A 16,582-nucleotide genomic window follows, 5' to 3' on the forward strand; every position below is an offset into this window, starting at 1 on the left:
GAAGTTTTGAGGAAGCAGGCTACAGAAGGACTTACACAGATTAGGATAATGGGGAAAGAAGTGGTAGATGGAATACTGTGTTGGGAAGTGTATGGTCGTGCACTTTGGTAGAAGAAATGAAAGGATTGACTATTTTCTAAATGGAGAGAAAATTCAAAAACATGAGGTGCAAGGGAACTTGGGAGTCCCCAAAGGTCAATTTGCAGGTTGAGTCAGTGGCGAGGAAGGCAAATGTGATGTTAGCATTCATTTCAAGAGGACTAGAATATAAAAAACAAGGATATAATGTTGAGGCTTTTAAAGTACTGGTGAGGCCTTGGAGTATTGTGAGCAGGTTTGGGCCCCTTGTCTTAAAAAGGATGTGCTGACACTGGAGAAGGTTCAAAGGAGGTTCATGAAAACGATTCCATGATTAAACGGCTTATCAGATGAAGAGCGTTTGATAGCTCTGGGCCTCTACTCACTGGAATTCAGAAGAATGAGGGGTGACCTCACTGAAAAGTGCATGACGTTTCCTATGGTGGGAGAGTGTAGGATCAGAGGGCACAGTCTCAGAATAGAAAGGTGTCCTTTTAGGATGGAGATGAGGAGCATGTTCTTTAGCCAGAGAGTGGTGAACATGTGGAATTCATTGATACAGACGGCTTTGAAGGCCAAGCCATTGGGTATATTTAAAGTAGACAATGACAGGTTCTTGATTAGTCAGGGTGTCAAAGAAAATGGGGAGAAAGTAAGAAAATAGGGTTGAGGGATAATAAATCTGCCATGTGGAGCACGGTCTCATCCTGCTCCTATATCTTACGGTCTTGTGTCACCATATACTACCCTGAGTGAGATTCATTTCCTTGCAGGCATTCACAGTACATACAATGAATGATGCAGCAGCAGTAAGAAGAGCACATGGTCTGGATGTTGGGGGTCCCTGATGTCATCATTCAGTCTATGTCTTGCCAATATAGCTGTCTATCCAAATGGCTCTAAACTTAGAGATTATATCCAGCTCGCCCATCTTCTCTCACAGGAGTTTCACATATCAACCACAGTGGAGAGAATGTTTTCTATTGTGAGTGAGTCTAGGACCAGAGGGAACAGCCTCAGAACAGAGGGACGTCCATCTAGAACAGAGATGAGGAGGGTGGTGAATCTGTGGAATTAGTTGCCACGGACAGCTGTTGAGGCCAAGTCATTGAGTAAATTTAAAGTGGACATTGATGGGTTCGTAGTTAGTCAGGGCAGCAAAGGATATGGGAAGAAGGGGGTTGAGAAGGTTAATAAATCAGTCATGATCAAATGATGGAGAGGACTCAATGGGCCAAATAACTAATTCTGCTCCTATGTCTTATGATCACACTGTGCAAAAGCCTTATCCCTCAGATCCCCTGTAAAACTCCTTCCTCTCACCTTAGAACTGTGCTCTCGTTTTTGATGTCCCTGCCATTGCTTCGCAAATTACAAAGTACAAAGTACATTTATTATCAAAGTACTTCCACAGTATTCACCATATACTGCCTTGAGAATCATTTTCTTGCAGTCATTCACAATAGATACAAAGAAACACAACAGAATCAATGAAGATCTACAAAGACTGTCAAACAACCAACGTGCAAAATAAACAGGAGAAAATCTAAGCAACACACACAAAATTCTAGAGGATTTTGGAGGATTAGCAGGCCAGGCAGCATCTATGGAAAAGAGTATAGTCGGCATTTCCAGCGGAGACCCTTTTAGCAGGACTGGAGAAAAAAAGATGAGGTGTCAGAATAAGAAGGTGGGGGGACAAGACGAAGAAACACCAGGTGATGGGTGAAACCGGAAGAGGTGGAGAGGAGAGGAGTGAAGTAAAGAGCTGGGAAGTTGATTGGTGAAAGAGATACAGGGCTGGAGAAGAGGGAATCTGAAAGAAGAGGACGGAAGGCCACCTTATACTCCATCTGGGTAGTCTCCAACCTGATGGATGAACATCAATTTCTCTAACTTCTGGTAGTGCCCCCCCACTTACCATTCCCTATTCCCTTTTACCTTATTTCCTTACCTGCCCATCACCTCCCTCTGGCACTTCTCCCCGTTTTCTTTCTCCCATGGCCTTCTGTCCTCTCCTATCAGATTCCCCCTTCTCCAGCCCTGTATCTCTTTCACCAATCAACTTCCCAGCTTTTTACTTCACTCCTCTCCACCTCCCAGTTTCACCCATCACCTTGTGTTTCTCTCTCTCCAGCCCCCACTTTCTTGGGGGAAAGGGGAAAGGGGAAGTGGGGGAGATAAACAAAAGTAAGAATATGATTTGGAGAGTCTTTGAAAGTGACTCCATAGTTTCTGGAATCAGTTCAAAGTTTGGGTGAGTGAAGTTATCCAGCAAAGAGAAATGTTCCTATTTAGAAACATAGAAAACATAGAGCACAACACAGGCCCTTTGGCCCACGAAGTTGTTTTAAACATGTCCCTACCTTAGAAATTACTAGGCTTACCCATAGCCCTCTATTTTACTAAGCTCCATGTACCTATCCAAAAGTCTCTTAAAAGACCCTATTGTATCCACCTCCACCACCATTGCTGGCAGCCCATTCCACGCACTCACCACTCTCTACGTAAAAAACTTACCCCTGACATCTCCTCTGTACCTACTCCCCAGCACCTTAAACCTGTGTCCTCTTGTGGCAACCATTTCAGCCCTGGGGAAAAGCCTCTGACTATCCACATGATCAATGCCTCTCATCATCTTATACACCTCTATCAGGTCACCTCTCATCCTCCATCGCTCCAAGGAGAAAAGGCCGAGTTCACTCTATCTATTCTCATAAGGCATGCTCCCCAATCCAGGCAACATCCTTGTAAATCTCCTCTGCACCCTTTCTATGTCTTCCACATCCTTCCTGTAGTGAGGTGACCAGAACTGAGCACAGTACTCCAAGTTGGGTCTGACTAAGGTCCTATATAGCTGCAACATTACCTCTCGGCTTCTAAATTCAATTTCACGATTGATGAAGGCCAATACACCGTATGCCTTCTTAACAAAGAGTCAACCTGCGCAGCTGCTTTGAGCATCCTATGCACTTGGACCCCACGATCCCTCTGATCCTCCACACTGCCAAGAGTCTTACCATTAATACGATATTCTGCCATCATATTTGACCTACCAAAATGAACCACCTCACACTTATCTGGGTTGAACTCCATCTGCCACTTCTCAGCCCAGTTTTGCATCCTGTCAATGTCCCGCTGTAACCTCTGACAGCCTCCACACTATCCACAACACCTCCAACCTTTGTGTCATCAGCAAACTTACTAACCCATCTCTCCACTTCCTCATCCAGGTTATTTATAAAAATCATGAAGAGTAAGGGTCCCAGAACAGATCCCTGAGGCACACCACTGGTGACTGAACTCCATGTAGAATATGACCCGTCTCCAACCACTCTTTGCCTTCTGTGGACAAGCCAGTTCTGGATCCCCAAAGCAATGTCCCCTTGGATCCTATGCCTCCTTACTTTCTCAATAAGCCTTGCATGGGGTACCTTATCAAATGCCTTGCTGAAATCCATACACACTACATCTACTGCTCTACCTTCATCAAGGTGCTTAGTCACATCCTCAAAAAAATGAATCAGGCTCATAAGGCATGACCTACCCTTGACAAAGCCTTGCTGACTATTCCTAATCATATTATACCTCTCCAAATGTTCATAAATCCTGCCTCTCAGGATCTTCTCCATCAACTTACCAACCACTGAGGTAAGACTCACTGGTCTATTATTTCCTGGGCTATCTCTACTCCCTTTCTTGAATAAAGGAACAACATCCGCAACCCTCCAATCCTCCGGAACCTCTCCCATCCCCATTGATGATGCAAAGATCATCACCAGAGGCTCAGCAACCTCCTCCCTCGCCTCCCACAGTAGCCTGGGGTACATCTCATCCGGTCCCAGCGACTTACCCAACTTGATGCTTTCCAAAAGCTCCAGCACATCCTCTTTCTTAATATCTACATGCTCGAGCTTTTCAGTCTGCTGCAAGTTATCCCTACAATCACCAAGATCCTTTTCTATAGTGAATACTGAAGTAAAGTATTCATTATTTACCTCTGCAATTTCCTCCGGTTCCATATATACTTTCCCACTGTCACACTTGGTATTCTTTCACATCTTATCCTCTTGTTCTTCACATACTTGTAGAATGCCTTGGGGTTTTCCTTAATCCTGTCCGTCAAGGCCTTCTCATGGCCCCTTCTGGCTCTCCTAATTTCCTTCTTAAGCTCCTTCCTATTAGCCTTATAATCTTCTAGATCTCTAACATTACCTAGCTCTCTGAACCTTTTTTAAGCTTTTCTTTTCTTCTTGACTAGATTTATTACAGCCTTTGTACACCATGGTTCCTGTACCCTACCATAACTTCCCTGTCTCATTGGAACGTACCTATGCAGAACTCCACACAAATATTCCCTGAACATTTGCCACATTTCTTCCATACTTTTCCCTGAGAACATCTGTTTCCAATTTAAGCTTCCAATTTCCTGCCTGATAGCATAATTCCCCTTACTCCAATTAAACACTTTTCTAATTTGTCTGTTCCTACCTCTCTCCAAAGCTATTGTAAAGGAGATAGAATTATGATCACCATCTCCAAAATGCTCTCCCACTGTGAGATCTGTCACCTGACCAGGTTCATTTCCCAATAGCAAATCAAGTACAGCCTCTCCTCTTGTAGACTTATCTACATATTGTGTCAAGAAACCTTCCTGAACACACCTAACAAACTCCACCCCATCTAAACCCCTTGCTCTAGGGAGATGCCAATCGATATTTGGGAAATTAAAATCTCCCATCACGACAACTCTGTTATTATTACACCTATCCAGGATCTGTTTCCCTATCTGCTCCTCGATATCCCTGTTACTATTGGGCAGCATATAAAAAACACCCAGTAAAGTTATTGACCCCTCCCTGTTCCTGACCTCCACCCACAGAGACTCCGTAGACAATCGGTCCATGACGTCCACCTTTTCTGCATCTGTGACACTATCTCTGATCAACAGTGCCCCCCCCACCTCTTTTGCCTCCCTCCCTGTCCTTTCTGAAACATCTAAAACCTGGCACTTCAAGTAATCATTCCTGTCCCTGAGCCACCCAAGTCTCTGTAATGGCCACCACATCATATCTCCAAGTACTGATCCACGCTCTAAGCTCATCCGCTTTGTTTACAACATTTCTTGTGTTAAAATAGACGCATCTCAAACCTTTGGTCTGGGCGCGTCCCTTCTCTATCACCTGCCTATCCTCCCTCTTGCACTGTCTACAAGCTTTCTCTATTTGTGAGCCAACCTCCCCTTCCCCAGTCTCTTCAGTTCGGTTCCTTAGCAACTTCTGCAGCCTCAGGAAACACCACAGTATATCACTCCAACAGAACGCAGTCCCTATGTTAATGTAGCACCAAAACAACCCAGTATTCAGTTATATCTCACAAACACAAGCTAAATGAGCCAATAGAAAGTGAGGAAACTGCCTATTAATATTAAAATGTTAACATGCAATCTTTTATGTTGGTTCAAGATAGTAGATACGACGTTAGTTAACACCTCCAAAAGCATGCTATGTGGGCATACAGTGTTGGTGCTGGAAGCATGGCAACACTTGTGGGCTGGCCCCAGCACATCCTTGGACTGTGATGGTTGTTGCTGCAAATGACACATTTCACTGTGTTTCGAAGTTTCAATGTGCATGTGACAAATAAAGTTAATCTTAAGAAATCTCTTAAAACGGTGCCTCTGCCAGTGCAGAGCTCCCTCAGTACTACATTGAGACTTTCAATCTCAGTTATGTACATAACTGATATCAGAACTGGAACATAGGACAACACAGGCCCTTCAGCCCATACAGTTATGCTGATTTTCCAACCTACTCTAAGATCAATCTAACCCTTCCCTCCCACACAGCCCTCAATGTTTCTTTCATCCATGTGCCCATCTAAGAGTGTGTTAGGTGTCCCTAATGGATGTCTTTACCACCACCACTGGCAGTGTGTTCCGTGCACCCACCACTCCCCCTCCAATTTCCTCACTGGCACATGAGAAAATGGAGGGCTATGGGAGAGAGAAGAGTTAGGTTGACTTTGGAATAGGTTAAAAGGTTAGCACAACATTGTGGGCTGAAGGGCCTGCACTTTACTGTTCAATGTTAGTGTGGGTTGAATTGCATTTGGGTTAGGGTTGGGGTTGGCTGAATAGCCAGTGTTGCACTTTAGGTAAAACACATTTTCAGTAGAGCAGAGATTGCAGTTTCAGGATACTAGCCGTTCATCTGTGTTAGTCTATAGAGATGAACAGTTGTGGCAACAAGATATCCTACCGGTGCTGAGGGTGATTGGGTTTTTATAGATGGTCAGCTTACTCAGTGCTGGGAAAAGACAGACAGCTAACAGCTCCTCGTCGTCTGCTATCTGAAACAGAAGGAAAGGGAACATGAGTAAGTCAGAGCTCTCCACGGGAGTGCCTGCAATACTTTACCCCGAACTTCATGGATTGGCCTCTGCTGTGCCCGTGATCACGAGAAGCTGCAGAGAGTATGTGGACGCAGCTCAGTACATCACAGAGACCAGCCTCCCTCAGTACGGCAGCCAGCAGGATCAAAGACCCTGCCTACCCCGGACAGTCTCTCTTGCACGCTCCCACTGGGTAGGAGAGTTCTCTGAACTGTCACACGTACCTGGAAACATACAGTGAAATGCTTCATTTGCATCAGTGACTAACATGCAGTGTGGTTAGCTACACATTGCTTTACGGAACCAGTGGCCCAAGTTCAATCCTCGCCGCTGCCTGTACGTTCTTCCTGTGAGTTTCCTCCAGTTTCCACCCCCACCAGTCCAAAGATGTACGAGCTGCTGGGTTAATTGATCATTGTAAAACGAGGCTAGGGTTAAACTGGAAATTGGTGGGTGGTGCAGCCTAAAGGGCAGGAAGGACCTGCTCCTTGCTGTATCTGAATGAGGGTACAATATGCATGTACTGGACCTGTGTAAGGGGAGTTACAGAGACACGAGACGGGAGCTTGCCCAGGTCGATTGGAGGAGGATACTGGCAGGGATGATGGCACAGCAGAGATGGCTGAAGTTTCTGGGAAGAGTTCACAGGGCACAAGATAGAAATGTCCCACAGAGGAAGAAGTTCCCAAATGGCAGGGGTAGGCAACCATCGCTGACCAAGGAAGTTAAGGACTGCATAAAAACCAAGGAAATGAAATATAAGACAGCAAAAGTGAGTGGGAAGTTGGATGATTGGGAAGCTTTTAAAATCCAATAAAAAGCAACTAAAAAAGTTATTAGAAGGGAAACGATGAAATATGAGGACAGACTAGCCAATAATATACAGCAAGATACCAAAAGCCTTTTCAGTTATATAAAGAGTAAAAGGGAGGTGAGAGTTGATATTGGACCACTGGAAAATGGTGCAGGTCAGGTAGTGATGGGTGACAAAGAAATGGCAGGTGAACTTAATGGGTACTTTGTATCTGTCTTCACTGTGGAAGGCACTAGCAATATGCCAGACGTCCGTGAGAGTCAGGGAGTGGAAGTCAGTGCCAATGCTATTACAGAGGAAAAAGGTCTTGAGGTGGATAAGTCACCTGGACCAGATGGACTACAACCCAGAGACCTGAGCGAGGTTGCTGAAGAGATAACAGATGCATTAGTCATGATTTTTCATGAAACACTTGATTCTGGCATGGTCCTGGAGGACTGGAAAATTGCAAATGTCACTCCACTCTTTAAGAAGGGAGGAAGGCAAATTAAATTATAGGCAATTAGTCTAACTTCAGTGGTTGGGAAAGTGTAGGAGTCTATTTTTAAGGATGAAGTTTTGAAGTACTTGGAAACCAATGATAAAATAAGTCAAAAGTCATCATGGTTTCTGTAAAGGGAAATATTGCCTGACAAATCTGTTAGAGTTCTTCGAGGGAGTAACAAGGAGGGTGGACAAAGGAGAGGCAGTGGATTTCATTTACATCGATTTTCAGATGACAATTGATAAGGTGCCTCACATGAGGCTGCTTAACAAGATAATACCCCATGGCGTTACAGGAAAGATACTGGTATGGATAGTGGAATGGCTGACAGGCAGAAAGCAGCGAGTAGGAATAAAAAGGGTCTTTTCTGGTTGGGTGCCAGTGACTAGTAGTGTCCTCAGGGTTCAGTATTAGGACCAGTACTTTTCACATTGTTTGTCAATGATTTAGATAATGGAATTAATGGCTTTGAGGCAAAGTTTGCGGATGATACAAAGATAGGTGTTGGGGTAGGTAGTGCTGAGGAAGCAATGTGATTGCAACAGGACTTAGACAAATTGGAAGAATGGGCAAAAATGTGCCAGATGGAATACAGTGTTGGGAAATGTATGATAATATATTTTGGTAAAAGAAAAAACAGTGTGGACTATTATCTAAATGGGGAGAAGGTTCAAACATCAGAGGTGCAGAGGGACTTAGAAGTCCTTGTGCCCAAGACTCCCAGAAGATTAATATACAGGTCGCGTCTCTGGTAAAGAAGGCAAATGCAATGTTGGCATTTATTTCAAGAGGAATAGAATATAAAAGCAAGGAGATAATGCTGAGCCTTTATAAGACACTAGTCAGGCTGCACTTGGAGTATTGTCAACAGTTTTGGGCCCTATATCTCAGAAGGGATGTGTTGTCAGTGGAGAGAGTCCAGAGGAGGCTCATGAGGGTTATTCCAGAAATGAAGGGGTTAACATTTGAGGAGTGTTTGGCAGCTTTGGGCTTGTACTCACTGGAATTTAGAAGAATGCAGGGGGATCTCATTGAAACACACCAAATGTTGAAAGGACTGGATAGAGTGGCTATGGGGAGGACGTTTCCTATGGTAGGGGTATCCAGAACTAGAGGGCACAGCCACAAAATTGAAGGGTGACCCTCTTTAGAACAGAGGTAAGGAGGAATTTTTTTTAGCCAGGGAGTAGTGAATCTGTGGAATGCTCTGTCACAGACTGTGGTGGAGGCCAAGTCCATGGGTATATTTAAGGCGGAAGTTGATAATTTTCTGATTGGTCATGGCATCAAAGGATCTGGTGAGAAGGCAGGTGTATGGGGTTGAGTGGGATCCAGGATCAGCCATGATGGAATGGCGGAGCAGAGTCGATGGGCTGAATGGCCTGATTCTGCTCCTGTGTCTTATGGTCCTATGGTCTTGTGTACAGGAGTCTGCAAATTCTCCCCATTACTACGTGTTTCCTTGGGGTGCTCCGATTTCCTCCCTCAGTCCAAAGGCGTATGTATGAGTTAGGGTTAATAATTTGTGGGCACCCTATGTTAGAGCTGTATGTTTCGATATACATGGAACATAGCACAGTACAAGCCCTTTCAGCCCAAAATGTCGTGCTGACACTTTAACCTACGCCACGATAAATCTAACCCCTCCCTCCACCATGTGACAAATTAAGCTAATCTAATCCTAACCTATGCCTCTCATAATTTTAAACATCTCTATAAGGTCACCCCTCATTCTCACATTGAGGCAGAGACACCGACGCAGAATTCAGACGATACCTTGTTTTTTGCAAGGCTGAGGTGTATTAGCCCTGAGAAAGGAGGCAGAAATTCACACGTTGCTTCTGGGAAACACGTTTGTTTGGCTTCAGGGTTTTCCAGAAACTGGTCCATAAATTCTTGTCCCTGGAAAGAAAGGGAGAATAGCTTCACTTATTTTATCCACGGCACCTCTTCAGAAGCGAATAACCCACTCAAACAACTACCAGTAGTTTTTAGTAATTCTAGGAATGAAAATATGAGAAGTGTTTGATGTCTCTGGGCTGGTACTTGTTGGTGTTTAGAAGAATGAGGGAGGATCTCATTGATTTCCTTGGGTTTAAACTAATTCAGCAGGGGGATGGGAACCAGGGTGATAGTGCTAAGGATGAGGTAGTTAGTTTATGAACAGAGGCAATGAGTAGTGAGATTCCTAGTAAGGAGAGGCTGATGTTTAAAGTTAAATTGGATAGATATATGGACAGGAAAGGAATGGAGGGTTATGGGCCGAGTGTAGGTCGGTGGGACTAGGTGAGAGTAAGAGTTCGGCACGGACTAGGAGGCTGAGATGGCCTGTTTCCGTGCTGTAATTGTTATATGACAGGGCAAAATTGGAGTCAACAAGATGAGTTGCAACGTAAAGTGCATACAAAATCAAAAAGGGTGAATACAGGACTAAAGGCATTATATTTGAATGTGCACAGTACACAAAACAAGATAGATGAACTTGTAGCACAGTTACAGATTGGCGTGTATGATGTTGTAGGCATTACTGAATTGTGGCTGAAAGAAGATTATACCTGGGAACTTAATGTTCAAGGATACACATTGTATGGAAAGGATAGGCAGGAAGGCAGAGGGGGTGGCGTTGCTCTATTGGTAAAAAATGAAATCAAATCATTAGAAAGAGGTGACACAGGGTAAGAAGGTGTTGAATCGTTGTGGACAGAGCTAAGGAACTGCAAGGGTAAAAAGACCCTGATGGGAGTTATAAACAGACCCCCAAACCGTCGTAAGGATGTGGTCTACAAATTAAAACGGTAGATAGAAAACGCATGCCAAAAGGGCAATGTTACAATAGTCATGAGGTTTTCTATATGCCGGTAGCTTGGTGCTGGATCCCAAGAGGGGGAATTTCTAACATGTCTTTGAGATGGCTTTTTAGAGTAGCCCATGGTTGAGCCCACTCAGTGATCAGCTATTCAGGATTGGGTGTTGTGCAATGAAACAGAATTGATTAGAGAGCTTAAGGTAAAAGAACCCTTAGGGGATTTGATCATAAAACAGGTCCACAATCCCTTATCCGAAAAGCTCCGAAAACCGAAGTTTTTTTTGTGGGGTGTGGAGCTTGTTTGGCGCACCAACAGCTGACGTCATTCAGGTGTGACGTTGTAGCACTAGCAGAGGCCGCCAGACGTCAGTTGTGGCTCAGCGCTCATACTGATTACACGTGTGTTTGCTGTTCACTGATATTTTGTGTTCACCATTGACTTTGTATTTAATTTCACTGTGAAAATGTCAAAAACAGCTACAGATACCCCTGTGGGTAACTAATGCTTGGAATGATGTTGATAAATTAACGTTAACAAATATTTGGCACGGACATTGGCCTACAATGATGTTTGATGTCAATGAACCTACAGATCAAGACTTTGAAGGATTTTGTGTCGCTAATGAGAAGATGATGATATCAAACCTCGTAACTTATGCTAAAATGTTATCGAAGGAAAGTGTAAGTAAGTTAGAGGAAGCTGACATCGAAGAAATGCTGAACATTGACAATGATGCACCTGTTGTGCATTCCTTGAGTGATGGGGAAATTGCTGAAATGGTTTTAAATACATGAAGATAGTAGTGATGATGATGACATACTGAACACAGGTAAAAAAAAATCCCCACAGACGATATGGTGAAAATGTGTGATCAGTTAATTGCTGGCCTTGAACAACGTGGTCTATAATTATCCCACTATTTCATTTATCAGTATATTATTCTATAAATAAACTGTGATAGTATTTGTAAAAGAGCGCGGATCGGGAAAACCCGGACGTTCTCTCTCCAGCACTCGTTGTTCGAGCATGTACAGACTTTTTTTCTCATCATTATTCCCTAAACAATACGGTATAACAACTACTTACATAGCATTTACATTGTATTAGGTATTATAAGTAATCTAGAGATGATTTAAAGTATACGGGAGGATGTGCGTAGGTCCAGAGCTCCCCCGGGTCCTAAAGTCCATCCGCACTGAGCCAGGTTAATTATCAATATAATTATCAATTTTCTGAAATCCGAAAAATTCTGAATTCCAAAATGCAACTGGCCCCAAGGATTTCGGATAAGGGATTGTGGACCTGTATGATCAAATTCACCCTGAAATTTGAGAAGAAGACACTAAAGTCAGATTTATCAGTATCACAGTGGAGTAAAGGGAATACAGAGGCTTGAGAGAGGAGTTGGCCAGAGTTGGTTGGAAAAGAACACTAGCAGGGATGGTGGCAGAGCAGCAATGGCTGGAATTTCTGAAAGCAATTCAAAAGGTACAGGATATATACATCCCAAAGAGGAAGAGGTATTCTATAGATGACACAACCATGGCTAACAAGAGAAATCAAAGCCAACATAAAAGCTAAAGATAGGGCATATAATAGAGCAAAAGTTAGTGGGAAGTTAGAGAATTGGGAAGCTTTTAAAAACCAACAGAAGGCAACTAAAAAAAGTCGTTAAGAAGGAAAAGGTGGAATATGAAAGTAAGCTAGGATATAAAGCAGGGGTAGGCAACCTACGGCCCGCGGGTTAGATCCAGCCCAAGAAGGTATTTTGACCATCCCACAAGCAAATATTGGGATACTATGCTTATCCGGCCCGCAAGCGATTTTTCTTTATTCTGAGTGTTTCACGCGACCACACTGATGGACATGCATGGTGTCTCGTTACACTGGCCCCAGGTTCCATTTTGTTCCAAACCAAACTGGTATATACGAATGACGGGAAGGCAGACTACCTTATTAATATATATTAGATACTCTCCGTGCACGCGCAGGTTTTCAGATGGGATCGTTCAAATTTGTAAACAGAAACAGCGTCACTGTGTTTTAACAAGAAATCCATGCTAAATATCCGGATATTTACATTTGCTACGATACTTGTTGAATAACTCGCGTTTTGAAATAAAATTGAAGAAAAAAATTCCAATGGCAATGAATGCAAAACGCAGGAAGGTAGACGCTGAGTGCTGAAATTTCCAAGACACTTGGACACTAGATTACTTCTTCATCGAGCAAGCTGGGAAACCAGTTTGTCTCAATTGCCTAGAAAATGTTGCTGTGAAGAAGGTGGCAAATATCAGGCGACATTACGAGACCCACCATAATGGAAAGAAAGCTACAATTGTGGGAGTACCAGCTTCAAAAAGGAATTTGTGCATATTTTCTCACTTTTCAAAAAAGTAAAGGACGAGATCTAAGCATTTTTGTGAATTTGGTCCAAGAATTGAGAAAAGAATTTAAATCTCGTTTTGCTGATTTTCGCTTGCATACAAATGAGTTCAAGCTGTTTGCTACTCCATTTGATGTGGAAGTGGACACTGCATCAGATATTTTTCAAATGGAAATGATTGAGGTGCAGTGTGACGACATATTGAGATCGAAATTTCATTCTGAAGATGTGTCAGTGCGTGACTTCTAAAGAAAATATATTCATCCAAATGGGAAGTATCCTAACTTAGTGGACCATGCAAAAAAGATGGCATCATTGTTTGGCAGCACTTACCTGTGTGAGCAATTATTTTCAAAAATGAAGCACACCAAGACCCATTTGAGAACAAGATTGACTGATGCCCATCTGGATAATGTCTTGCTCTTGGCATCAACAAGTCTGACACCCAATATTGACAAGCTTTCAAGCAACAAACAGCATCAAGTTTCACAGTGATTTATCGACTGTTTGTATTAAAATTTTCTTTTTTATTATACTTAATTTATCACCATTCAATGTATCATGTTCATACATTTTATGTTTAAAGATTCTTTCTGTCCTTTTAATAGATTCAAAAGATGCCTTGATTGAAATAAATTGCAACTAAACTGAGCTCTTTGATTACTAATTGGCATCCTTGGTTAGGCACAAATGATTTTCTAGCATTCGTTATTCATTAATTTGAGGCAAAACATAACTAGATGTACTTAAATGGATAATTCCCATATTTCAAGTTTTTTATGGCATTTATCTGGCCCACGGTCCACTCATTAATACGCGATCTGGCCCACAGAGGCAAAGAGGTTGCCGACCCATGATGTAGTGGATATAGAGAGGCTACAGAAGGACAAACAGATTAGGAGAATGGACAAAGAAATGGCAGGTGGAATACAGTCTCAGGAAGTGCAATTTGGTAGAAGAAATAAAGGGTTGACTGTTTTCTAAATGGAGAGAAAATACAAAAATCTGAGGCACGACAGGACTTGGGAGTCGTTGTGCAGGATTCCCTAAAGGTTAATTTGCAGGTTGAGTCTGTGGTGAGGAAGTCAAATATGATGTTAGCATTCATTTCAAGATGACTAGAATGCTAACATCATATTTGACTTCCTCACCACAGAATGCTGAGACTTTATAAAGCACTGGCAAGGTCCCACTTGGAGCATTGTGAGCAGATCTGGGCCCCTTATCTTAGAAAGTATGGTCTGAAACTGGAGAGGGTTCAAAGGAGAATTATGAAAATGACTCTAGGAAATCTCTGGTGAGACCACACTTAGAGTATTGTGTTCAGTTCTGGTCACCTCATTATAGGAAGGATGTGGAAGCTATAGAGAGGGTGCAGAGGAGATTTACCAGGATGTTGCCTGGATTGGAAAACAAATCTTATGAGGCAAGGTTAGCAGAGCTGGGACTTTTCTCTTTGGAGCATAGAAGGATGAGAGGGGACTTGATAGAGGTCTACAAGATTATGAGAGAGAGAGACATAGATAGGGTGGATAGCCAGTACCTGTTTCCCAGGGCATGAATAGCAAACACCACAGGGCATATGCACAAAGTTAGGGGAGGGAAGTTTAGGGGAGACATCAGGGGTAAGTTTTTTTACACAGAGGGTTGTGAGTGCCTGGAATAACTTGCCAGGGATGGTAGTGGAGGCTAAAACATTAGGGGTATTTAAGAGCCTCTTGGACAGGCACATAGACGGAAGAAAAATAGAGGATTACGGAGTAGTGTGGGTTTACTACTTTTTTTAAGGAATATATGGGTTGGCACAACATTGAGGGCCAAAGGGCCTGTACTGTGCTGCAATATTCTAGTGTCTAGTGTCTACTTAAAGGGAGAAGGCCGGGAACTGGGTTTGGGGAGGAGAAGAAAAAAAGGATCAGCCATGATTGAATGGTGGAGCAGACTCGATGGGCCAGATGGCCTAATTCTGCTCCTATGTCTTATGGTCTTAAACGACAGCCACATCCCAACCGGGTGGTTCAACGAATCCTCATTCTTCAATGGTGGGTGCCTGAAACGTGCTCCCGGGGGTGGTGGTGCAGCCACAGATGAGATCAATGAGTGCAGTCAGTTCTGGACTCGAGTGCTTTCTCCCACTTCATCTGCCCCTTTTGCAAACTTCATGTGCTATAACAAGAGGTTAGACAAACTTGGCTGTTTTCTCTGGAGTGGTGGAAGCTGAGGGGAGATCTGATAGAGGTTTATAAGATTATGAGAAACACAGATAGAGGAAACAGCAGGGACTTTTACAAGATGTTTAGATAGGCACATGAATATGAGGGGAAATGGAAGGATATGGACATTGAGTAGGCAGATTAGATTAGTTTAGTTGGCCCATTGATTACTAATTTAATTGGTTTGGCACAACATTGTGACTGAAGGGCCTGTTCCTGTGCTGTACTGGTCTATGTTCTGCGTCTTGTTTTTTCTTCTTTCCTGATTGGGGCTATCAATGGCAGGGAATTCAGCTCAGGAAGTGACAGCTGGCAGGTTCCAGTTGTCCCAACGGGTTAAGGAATCACTGCAGCCACTCTTAAAGCAGTCTAGCATACCTCCATGGCTGTAGAGGTCTCACTGAAGCTAATATTGGAACTCTCGGGTCGACGTAAAGAATCTGTAAAGGGATTAAAACAAGTTAATGAGTGGACAAGGATATTCTGCTGATTGTGCATTTTTTGAGCTTTGTATGATATTTGTTTAATGTGTACAGTGGAACAATATTACAAAAAATAAGAGACATCTTGAGAATCAAATTTGGTGGTGAAAACATCAATAATTTTAGATATGCAGATGACACTGTGCTAATTGCAAGTGTGGAGGAAGAACTACAAAACTTAATTGATATAGTTGTTGAAGGAAGTGCAAAAATGGGTCTATCTATCAATTACAAAAAGACAGAATGTATGGTGATGTCCAAAAAAGAGAATCCTATCTGCAGGCTGAGAATAAATGGGGAAGACATAAAACAAGTACAGAACTTTTGCTACTTAGGAAGCTGGGTGACATCAGATGGCAGGTGCGACATGGACATCAAAAGAAGAATAGGGATGGCAAAAGACACCTTTATGAGAATGAAGAGTATACTGACCAATACTAAACTAGGCATGACAACCTGCCTCAGAATACTGAAACGTTACGTTTATCCAGTTATGTTATATGGTTCAGAATGTTGGACAATATCTAGTAACATGAGGAAACGAATTGAAGCAGCAGAGATGTGGTTTTTGAGGAGGATGCAAAGAATATCATGGACAAAACGAATATCTAACGAGGATGTCATGAACAGAGCAAACACAGAAAGAGAAATAATGTATGAGATCATGAAAAGGCAACGTAACTTCATTGGACATGTGATTAGGAAAGAGGAGTTAGAATGCACAGTCATTATGGGAAAGATTGAAGGGAAGAAAGCAAGAGGAAGACAAAGACAAATGATGATGGAGACAGCAGCCAGAGAACTGGAAATGAATACCAATGAATTGATCCACTTGACCCGAAACAGGAGTGTGTGGGCCATGGCAGTCAAAGCTCAAACTGGGCACGGCACCTGATGATGATGATGATATGCCATCACTTTTCAC

General features: G+C 42.9%; 1 protein-coding gene across 1 annotated transcript in view; it reads right to left on the bottom strand.

Moving 5' to 3' along the window:
- The window catches only part of xrra1 (X-ray radiation resistance associated 1), a 107,316-nt gene that overhangs the window by 33,466 nt on the left and 57,268 nt on the right, over nucleotides 1-16,582 (bottom strand). Inside the window, exons 13-15 of the mRNA XM_072264206.1 lie at nucleotides 15,554-15,615; nucleotides 9,546-9,671; nucleotides 6,339-6,429 (exon numbers count right to left, since the gene is read on the bottom strand). Coding sequence (XP_072120307.1) covers nucleotides 6,339-6,429; nucleotides 9,546-9,671; nucleotides 15,554-15,615 — 279 coding nt within the window. The remainder of the gene's footprint in view (nucleotides 1-6,338; nucleotides 6,430-9,545; nucleotides 9,672-15,553; nucleotides 15,616-16,582) is intronic.

The sequence above is a fragment of the Mobula birostris genome, chromosome 7 (assembly GCF_030028105.1).
Source record: "Mobula birostris isolate sMobBir1 chromosome 7, sMobBir1.hap1, whole genome shotgun sequence".
Taxonomy (NCBI): domain Eukaryota; kingdom Metazoa; phylum Chordata; class Chondrichthyes; order Myliobatiformes; family Myliobatidae; genus Mobula; species Mobula birostris.